This window comes from Ranitomeya imitator, chromosome 5, assembly GCF_032444005.1.
Source record: "Ranitomeya imitator isolate aRanImi1 chromosome 5, aRanImi1.pri, whole genome shotgun sequence".
In the NCBI taxonomy this organism is placed as follows: Eukaryota; Metazoa; Chordata; class Amphibia; order Anura; family Dendrobatidae; genus Ranitomeya; species Ranitomeya imitator.
Window position 1 is genome coordinate 363705775 of NC_091286.1, and position 10831 is coordinate 363716605.

The 10831-nt window shown below is 42.8% G+C and overlaps 1 protein-coding gene across 3 annotated transcripts in view; it reads left to right on the top strand.

The window, feature by feature from the left end:
* ASRGL1 (asparaginase and isoaspartyl peptidase 1) overlaps positions 1 to 9752 on the top strand; it is a 75830-nt gene extending 66078 nt beyond the window's left edge. For all 3 annotated transcript variants that reach the window (XM_069726614.1, XM_069726613.1, XM_069726615.1), the window contains exon 7: positions 6918 to 9752. In XM_069726614.1, coding sequence (XP_069582715.1) covers positions 6918 to 7138 — 221 coding nt within the window. In that variant the 3' untranslated portion in view covers positions 7139 to 9752. The remainder of the gene's footprint in view (positions 1 to 6917) is intronic.
* Positions 9753 to 10831: the final 1079 nt, after the last annotated feature.

Genomic DNA, 10831 nt, shown 5'->3' on the forward strand with positions numbered 1-10831 from the left:
TGAACAATTGACAGTGGGGCGCCAGCTCCAACACGCGTTTTGGTGAAAGCTTTTGCCGGCACCATTCCAGCAGGAGGATCTTATGGCTACTGTTGTTTTTTTCATTCTGATTTTATATTATACTTCATTCATCAATTATTAATATCCTCGCAGCTTTATACACTTGTGCTTCTAAACATGCACAGAAGAAGTTAACTATTACATGATTACTGATATCTGATTACATCGCAGAATCTGTAACATACTCATTCCCTTGTTGTGTATCTTTCCATATTCCATGTATCATGTTTTTGGACTGTTTTCCCATACTGACAATTGTTCATTGTATTTTATATTTATGTCTCCTTCTGTATTTGTCGTCCTCTAGTGTTTTCCCCAATTTCAATACTTGTCTCTTAAATTTTGTTATAATAAATATTCTTTTATAATGGCATTTTGGCTGCAGATACTTTTTTTTTTTTGTAGGTTTTCCCAATATACAGCAGACCCCTATGACAAATGGTGGAAGAGGCATCACGAGTAAAAAAAAAAAGCAAACAAACCAATAAATAACCACTCGCATACCTATCATCCACAACAGGGTGGTGCTTGCCGGCTCATATGTCATACATCCATACTCTGAGTCTAGCTACAGGATAAGAGAGCTCCTAGTTCCAGGTATATTCAGGATCTGAGCCACCCAGCTTGACTGATAGCTGCTACTTGTAGAGATTGAGTAGACTATATTGTCTTTCTGACAAGGCTTTTCAAATTACATCAGCTCTAAGAGCTAGTTAATAGCTCAGATTACAGCAGGTGCCAGTTGTATAACACAGCCGGCACCCATACTGCATTTTCCAATCCTGATCCCTCTCCTCGTGAACATTTGCTGTGCATATAGGATTGACAACACAACAGGATCTGTCAATATGGTTTTAATTATGTCATATTCTCCATCACAGAAACATATTCATTGTAACCCTTTTGCGGTCAGGTTTTTTTTATTTTTAGCTAGTAATTTTCACACTTTTTCTATATGATAAATTGATATTAATCCCCAATAACTATATATTTTCTGAAATTAGACACCTGGCACAATATTACTTGGCACTTCATATGTACAGAACCTTCATGCAATTTTTAGTGTGATGTGTGCACCTACTTTATGAGCGGGCTCAGAAGCTGAGCCCACTCCATGCAGCTCGAATGCTAGTTTTCTTATACAACTGGTACGCAAGAAATTGCTGCCGTCGAAGCTAGCCTGATCCAAACGGATAAAACCTCACCCATACACACTTTAATTGAAGATAACTGTTCTTGCTTTCTTGCTACACCTATAAACCACAGGAGATCATCAATTTTACAATACATTGCAATACTACAGTATTACTTTGTAATGTTTAGGCATTGAAGCAATCTCATGCTCAGATACCCAAAGGAGACTACTTAAAGGGAACCTGTCACTTCCAAAAATTCTATTTACCTACATATATAGCGGTAATCTCTAGGTAACAATTAAATCTGGCTGACTTACTGGAGAGCTGCTACAGGGAGTATAAGAAGTTCTTTCCTCGATGCAGCTTCTTGCTTCCAGTTGTAGCTGCTCCCTGTACTGCCCGGATGACAGGAAGCAAGTGGTGGCGAGGAGAATATACCATATATACTAGAGTATAAGCCGACCCCCCCCCCTAATTTTGCCACAAAAAACTGGGAAAACTTATTGACTCGAGTATAAGCCTAGGGTGGAAAATGCAGCAGGTACCAGTAAATGTCAAAAATAAAAATAGATACCAATAAAAGTAAAATTAATTGAGACATCAGTAGGTTAAGTGTTTTTGAATATCCATATTGAATCAGGAGCCCCATATAATGCTCCATACAGTTCAATATGGGCCCCATAAGATGCTCCATATTAAAATATGCCCCATATAATTCTGCACAAATGTTGATTATGGCCCCATAAGATGCTTCATACAGATATTGGCACCATATAATGCTCCACAAATGTTGATTATAGCCCCATAACATGCTCCATACAGATATTTGCACCATATAATGCTCCACAAATGTTGATTATGGCCCATAAGATGCTCCATAGACACATTTGCCCCATATAGTGCTGCACAAATGCTGATTATGGCCCATAAGATGCTCCATAGAGATATTTGCCCCATATGCTGCTGCTGCGATTAAAAAAAAAAAATGACATACTCACCTCTCGTTGCTCAGGCCCCCAGCACTTGCTATAGTCACCTTTCCCCGTTCCACCGCCGGGCGCCGCTGTGTCTTCCCCGTCCTCCGCACTGACACTCAGGCAGAGGGTGCGCACTAACCACATCATCGCGCCCTCTGACCTGAGCGTCATAGGCAGATGACACGGAAGACGTCGCCCGGCGGTGGAACGAGAAGAGGTGAATATCTCCGTGCTCCCCCTCCCCATTATGCTCACCTACTCCCGGCGCGGTCCCTCGCAGCTTCTCCAATGGACTCTCCAGACGCGGCACCTCTTCCAGCTTTGAGCGGTCACTGGTACCGCTCATTACAGTAATGAATATGCGGCTCCACCCCTATGGGAGTGGAGTCGCATCCATATTCATTACTGTAATGAGCTGTACCATGTGACCGCTCAAAGCTGGAAGAGCTGCCGACGCCTGGAGACCATCGGAGATGCAGGGACCTCGCCAGGAGCAGGTGAGTATGTCACAGCCGCCGCTCCCCCTTCCCCGCCGACCCCCCAGGGACAATGACTCGAGTATAAGCCAAGAGGGGCACTTTCAGCCTAAAAAATTGGCTGAAAATCTCGGCTTATACTCGAGTATATACGTTAACTTAATTTTTCCCCCCTAGCCAGTAAGACAGCATCATTTAAAGGCTATTTACCTGCAGATTACCTCTATATCTTCAAGTAAATGGCATTTATTTGGGGGTGACAGATTCCCTTTAAAAATGTAAGGAACATTAAATAAATGTTGAAGGGAATCTGTCAGTAGGGTCAATTCTCCTAAGCTGTCTACATGGGCATGCAGGTCATATAAACTTGAATATCTTATTCTAGGGCGATACACATGTTCCTTAGTACACCATGTTCCAAATTATTATGCAAATGACATTTTTCTCGGATTTTCCTAAATGGTCAGTCAGTGCAAATGACAGTCAGTCTAATAAAAATCATGACCCGTTAGATTATACATCGAATTTTATTGAAGAAACCTCCCAATGATAACAGTATAATCTCCAAAATGAATAAAAACTCAAAATGCACTGTTCCAAATTATTAGGCACAGTAGAATTTCTAAACATTTGATATGTTTTAAAGAACTGAAAATGCTCATTTGTGGAATTTGCAGCATTAGGAGGTGGTCACATTCACTGAACAAAAAAGCTATTTAACTCCAAAACATCCTAACAGGCCAAGTTACATGTTAACATAGGACCCCTTCTTTGATATCACCTTCACAATTCTTGCATCCATTGAACTTGTGAGTTTTTGGAGAGTTTCTGCTTGTATTTCTTTGCATGAAGTCAGAATAGCCTCCCAGAGCTGCGATGTGAACTGCCTCCCACCCTCATAGATCTTTTGCTTGATGATACTCCAAAGGTTCTCTATAGGGTTGAGGTCAGGTGAAGATGGTGGCCACACCATGAGTTTATCTGCTTTTATGCCCATAGCAGCCAATGACTCCGAGGTATTCTTTGCAGCATGAGATGGTGCATTGTCATGCATGAGGATGATTTTGCTCCCGAAGGCACGTTTCTGCTTTTTACACCATGGAAGAAAGTTGTCAGTCAGAAACTCTATATACTTTGCAGAGGTCCTTTTCACACCTTCAGAAACCTTAAAGGGCCCTACCAGCTGTTTCCCCATGATTCCGTCCCAAAACATGACTTCCTCCACCTCCTTGCTGACGTTGCAGCCTTGTTGGTACATGGTGGCCATCCAACAACCATCCACTACTCCATCCATCTGGACCATCCAGGGTTTGCTCGACACTCATCAGTAAACAAGACTGTTTGAAAATTAGTCTTCATGTATGTCTGGGCCCACTGCAACCGTTTCTGCTTGTGAACACTGTTTAGTGGTGGCCGAATAGTAGGTTTATGCACCACAGCAAGCCTTTGAAAGATCCTGCACCTTGAGGTTCGATGGACTCCAGAGGCACCAGCAGCTTCAAATAACTGTTTGCTGCTTTGTAATGGTATTTTGGCAGCTGCTCTCTTAATCCACTGAATTTGTCTGTCAGAAACCTTCCTCATTACGCCTTTATTTGCATGAACTCTGTCTGTGCTCTGTTTGTCACAAATCTCTTCACAGTATGATGATCACTTTTAAGTTTTCATGAAATATCTAATGCTTTCATACCTTGTCCAAAGCATTGCACTATTTAACGCTCTGCAGCAGCAGAGATCCTTTTTATTTCCTATATTGCTTGAAAGCTGTGGCCTGCTTAATAATGTGGAACATCATTTTTAAGTATTTTTCCTTTAATTAGAATTACCTGGCAAATTAATTATCACATGTGTTTAAAATTGATTTCAGTGATCCATTGAGCCCTGAGACAACAATTACCGTATATACTCGAGTATAAGCAGACCCCCCTAATTTTGCCACAAAAAACTGGGAAAACTTAATGACTCGAGTATAAGCCTAGGGTGGGAAATGCAGCAGCTACCGGTAAATGTCAAAAGTAAAAATAGATACCAATAAAAGTAAAATTAATTGAGACATCAGTAGGTTAAGTGTTTTTGAATATCCATATTGAATCAGGAGCCCCATATAATGCTCCATAAAGTTTATGATGGCCCCATAAGATGCTCAATGTTAAAATATGCCCCATATAATCCTGCATAAAGGTTAATAATGGCCCCATAAGATGCTCCATAGACACATTTGCCCAATATAATGCTGCACAAATGTTGATTATGGCCCCATAAGATGCTCCATAAAGATATTTGCCCCATATAATGCTGCATAAATGTTGATTATGGCCCCATAAGATGCTCCATAAAGATATTTGCCCCATATAGTGCTGCACAAACCTTGATTATGGCCCCATAAGATGCTCCATACAGACACTTGCCCCATATAATGCTGCACAAATGCTGATTATGACCCCATAAGATGCTCCATATAGAACTGTGCCACATATAATGCTCCATACCGTTCATTATTGCCCCATAGTTGCTCCATATAAAGCTGTGCCACATATAATGCTCCATACTGTTCATTATTGCCCCATAGATGCTCCATATAAAGCTGTGCCATATATAATGCTCTATACCGTTCATTATTGCCCCATAGATACTCCATTTAAAGCTGTGCCATATATAATGCTGCTGCTGCAATAAAAAAAAAATTACATACTCACCTCTCTTGCTGCCTGCAGCTCCTCAGCGTCCTGTCTCTCCGCACTGACCAGGCAGAGGGCGGTGCGCACACTAGTACGTCATTGCGCCCTCTGACCTGAACAGTCACAGCAAGAGGACGGGAAGACAGAGCGGCGCCCGGCGGGTGGAACGCGGACAGGTAAATATGAAATGCTCACCTGCTCCCGGCGTCAATGGCTCCTTCTCCCGGACAGATGGTCTCCGGGCACTGCAGCCTCTTCCTCTGTCACTGGCACCGCTCATTACAGGAATGAATATGCGGCTCCACCCCTATGGGAGTGGAGTCCATATTCATAACTTTAATGAGCGGTACCATGTGACCGCTGAACAGAGGAAGAGCTGCGGCACCCGAAGACCATGGGACAGGCAGGGACAGCGCCAGGAGTGCCGGAAGCAGGTGAGTATGCGACAGTCCTCTCTCCCCCTCACCTGCCGACCCTGCCGCTGACCATGACTCGAGTATAAGCCGAGAGGGGCACTTTCAGCCCAAAAATTTGGGCTGAAAATCTCGGCTTATACTCGAGTGTATACGGTACATCTTTGACACTTAAATCCAATATGCATAATAATTTAGAAAACAGTATGTAAATGAGCTGTTAAGATCTATGGACTGGACATAGATCTCCCTGAAAGTTTGTCTCCAGAGCTTAGTTTAAATGAAAGGGGGGCATCACCAGTGTGAGTAATGACTGACCCTTTACACTCATAATCACATACAGGTCTGCAGTGAGATCAGAACGAATTAAGTACAGCAAAAGTCTCATTACCAACACATTTGCAGCAGCACTTGTCCTCTCATGGTGCTGTCACCTCTGCTACAGTGCTATATTTGATTATAACCAACACAGTACAACAGGGTTGAACCTTGTCTCATTACAAACACAACAAACATTTGCAGTTCTCCTTCCAAAGTGTTCACAGCTTTGCTGTACTGCCTCCTCCCTCCCCCAAACACACAATCTGCCTGTGAGATGGGAAGCATCTGAAGCATTATAAGAGGACAAATGCAGCTGCAAATGTGTTTGTAATGATACAAAGTTCAATTCTGTTGTGCTGTATGAGAGCAAATTGTCAGTTATCACATTTAAAATGAGTTCTGGAGGATGATTCTCGGAGATCTGTGTCCGGTCCATAGATATCAACAGCTCATTTGTCAGCGGTCAGTCAGTGCCGGAGGAGCTGTTACAGCTGCCGCTCTCTGTAGACAAGCTGTGACTGAACCCCTGCCGGCGCCACCCCTGAGGCTGAAACCTGAATGCTGCCATTGAGGAATAAATTTAATTTCCTCCTGAAATCAGGGCTGTAAGTGCGGGTGCCAGGGTCAGGGAGGTTTAGAACGCTATTACCCAGCAGATTAACTCCATTTCTGCCGGTTATTAGCTTTTTTTTTTTTTTTTCACCTGGCAGATTACCTTTAAGCAATATATAGGGAGTGTGTCATCAGTAAGTTAAGTATAACGCACAATCTTTTCACATATACGTAGTGCGAAAATTGCACCTAAGATAATGTGCATGTATGAAATCTGAAATATATAACTGTATTTCCTTCCCAGGAATGTCCACCGAAGATGCAGCAGAAGCGGGTCTGAACTACATGGCAACACGGGTCAATGGAAGTGGTGGTGTCATAGTGGTTAACAGTACGGGTGAATGGACAACAAAGTTCTCCACAAAGCAGATGTCTTGGGCTGCAGTTCAAGATGACCAGCTACATTTAGGCATTTACACTGGGGAACATGAGATTGAGCCTGCTGCTGCAGCCCCACAACAGTAAGGCAATGTTCACACAGAGTTTTTTTGAGGACTGTTTTGGACAAGATCTTCTCTAATTGAAAATCCTCTTGCAATAACTTTTTTTCATTTCTATGGGAAATTCATTTTGTGGTTCATTTTAAGTTTTATCCATTTTCTTTTTTCTGAAGAGGTTTTGTAGAATGCTCGGTGGTTAAATAAAAGTACATGTCCCTTATTTGAAGCAGATACTGAAGAAAACCTCTCCAAACTAGGCACCATCCAATTAAAAGCCACCAAAAATCTTTTCACGAATAAAAAAAGAAATAAAACATCCTCCAAAAACTACCTACAAAAGCATTGTTTTCTGAGGTGGTTTCTGCTTGAAAAATTCATGGCTTTTGAACACCCCAAAAACTGTGTGAAAATGCCCCTAGTATAAGTGAATGTAGAGAAGAAGCCCAATCTGCTCACGTGGCCGGTGCACGGCACTAATAATCATTAGGCAGTATGGATCCACGTAAAAAGTCAGCACGAATTGTCGTCATAAAATGAATGCCTCATTGAATCGTCTTAAAGTCATAGATGGTTGAGAACCGTAACATAAAAAATAAGCATGATGGCAAAAAAGGAAAGTTCAGTATCTCCCGGACAGCGAGTTTGACTTGTCTGGCTAAGTCTAAGGACCGCACAGGTCAGAAACGCATTGCCTGGCTTTTTACGTGGATTCACATCATCATAAGTGAATGTAATCCTGCAATGTGACAACTAAAGAATTGATTGATTTTTTTATGATCAGCAATGTGTGTGGGTATACACGGTATATATATTCTACTGTGGGCCTAAAGCTCATAATTATAGATTAATTTATCTGATATGTTACTTGTGGCAACCCGGCAGTGGGGACGTGTAAATATTAATACCAATGTACATAAATGTAATGCCATGTTCACACGTTCAGTATTTGGTCAGTATTTTACCTCAGTATTTGTAAGCCAAAACCAGGAGTGAAACAATCAGAGGAAAAGTATAATAGAAACATGTCACCACCTCTGTATTTCTCACCCACTCCTGGTTTTGGCTTACAGATACTAAGGTAAAATACCGACCAAATACTGAGCGTGTGAACGAGGCCTAAAGGTGATTACATGCGATAACCTCATATTCACACAGCTGGTCCCATTGTGTAGACAATGACCAGCAATATGTTGACATGTAATGACATCCTTGTATACGTCTGGTTATAACCTAGTCCTGCTTAAGGCTAAGAATTTGCTGCAATGTGTCAGTGTAGGCAATCCTCTGGTAGTTAAACATGGTGGCCGCAGAAATGTTCCATGTGTCCCCCTGCAGGTGTAAGTCCGTATCAACCTTGATACGTTGTAATAGGCCTATCATTTTATTAGGTTAAATGCCTCTTTTCAGCCTCTAAATGAATGGGGAAAAATGTTCACGGACTGCAAGAGAGGTGAGGAGATTGCCTTATATACTCGTGTATAAGCCGAGTTTTTCAGCACATTTTTTTTGTGCTGACAATGCCCCCCCCTCCCTCCCTGTGCTTATAGACGAGTCACGGTACAGAAAGCCGGAGGGGGGCGGGTGCCAGGAGCCGGTGCACACATCATACTTGCCTACCTGCGTGCCCTCGGTGCTGGCACTGCATCTCGTTCCGGCCACCAGTGCCTGCATGTAGCTTCTTCCTGTTCTCAACGGTCACGTGGTACCGCTCATTAAGGTGATGAATATGGACGTGTCTCCACTCCCATAGGCGAGGAGCGCATATTCATCACCTTAATGAACGGTACCATGTGACCGCTGAGAACAGGAGAGCTGCCAGTGCTGCGCCGGGACAACGGAGATGCTGGGACATGCAGCAACGGACCTAGGAGGGTGAGTATGACTGGGGAGCCACGCATATGATGGAAGAGGATAGGGGAGTTACGCATACAACGAGGGGACTGAGAGAGCCACGCATATGATGAGGGAGCCACGCATAAGATGAGGGAGGAAGAGGGAGCCACGCATATGACGAGGGAGGAAAAGGGAGCCACGCATATGATGGGGGAGGAAGGGCGAGCCATGCATACACTGAGGGGACCGGGGGAGCCACGCATACAATGAAGGGACCGGAGGAGCAACAGAGAGCAGGACAGGGATGAGGGGACAATACATACCCAGCTTATACTCGAGTCAATAAGCTTACCCTGTATTCCGTGGCAAGGCAATATTAGGTGTATACTCTGGTCGGCTTATACTTAAGTACCATAGATACGGTAAATTGATTAAACTGAATTTACAGGAATTGACAATACCTGTAGGCCTATTAAACATGGCTACCTACTAGACCTCTTCATAATGTAACAGCAGAAGTTACTCCAGTTTTTGCACTTTGTCATGGTGAAAGCTCAGGTTCTTATTGTTTGTGGCCATTAGAATGAAGTCTGGTTAATGATCAGACATGTATGGTAATTCAGTGCGTGCAAGGATTTTCTTTTCAACTGGTATAATGCTGTTCCACTGTTTTGTCCAAAGCAGCCTAGAGGCGTCCCTGTTTTAGCCTGGTTTAGTTTTTTGCTTTACTTATAATGCAATAAATCCTAAAATTATTGTTAAACTATTTAAAAAAATAAAATAAATAAAGCTATAAGGTTATTTCACTTTCTGCAGCTTGTACATTTTACTTTAAGTTTTTTTAAGAGGTTATCGACTACTGTAACATTAATGGCCTATCCTTAGGATAGGGTCATCAGTATCTGGTCAGTGGGGGAGTGAATCCCAGCGCTACTGCCGATCTGCTATTCTCGGTATCGGCTGTGGCCAGAACTGACCAGTTAACCAAGCTCCGTCTACTTTAGTGCCTTGCGAAAGTATTCAGCTCCCTGGAACTTTTCAACCTTTTCCCACATATCAAGTTTCAAACATAAAAAAACCAAATGTAAATTTTTGGTGAAGAATCAACAACAAGTGGAACACAATTGTGAAGTTGAATGAAATGTATTGGTTATTCTACGTTTTTGTGGAAATTCAAAAACTGAAAAGTGGGGTGTGCAATATTATTCGACCCCTTTACTTTTAATGCAGCAAACTCACTCCAGAAGTTCATTGTGGATCTCTGAATGATCAAATGTTGTCCTAAATGCCTAATGATGATAAATATAATCCACCTGTGTGTAATCAAGTCTCTGTATAAAGGCACCTGCTCTGTGATAGTCTCAGGGTTCTGTTTGAAGCACAGAGAGCATCATGAAGACCAAGGAACACAACAGGCAGGTCCGTGATACTGTTGTGGAGAAGTTTAAAGCCAGATTTGGATACAAAATGATTTCCCAAAACTTTACACATCCCAAGGAGCACTGTGCAAGCGATCATATTGAAATGGAAGAAGTATCATACCACTGCAAATCTACCAAGACCCGGACGTCCCTCTAAACCCCAGGGAGCCGAATACTTTCGCAAGGCACTGTATATGGTGACCGCAGCCGGATACTGCACATCCACCACATATTCAAATCAATAGGGGGCAGATGTGCAATACCTGACCGCGGCCACTATAGAGTAGATATAGCTAAGCTGGTTAGTTCCAGCCGACACCAAGAACAGCTAATCGGCGATGGTTCTGGGTACAGCACTAAGGTTTGTCTACAGTCTGCGGTCTTGCATAGAACAGGACCCCCCAAGTATCTGCAGGCACCTAGATTCGGGTGCAGAACACTAGCTGTGACCCCTGACCTCATCG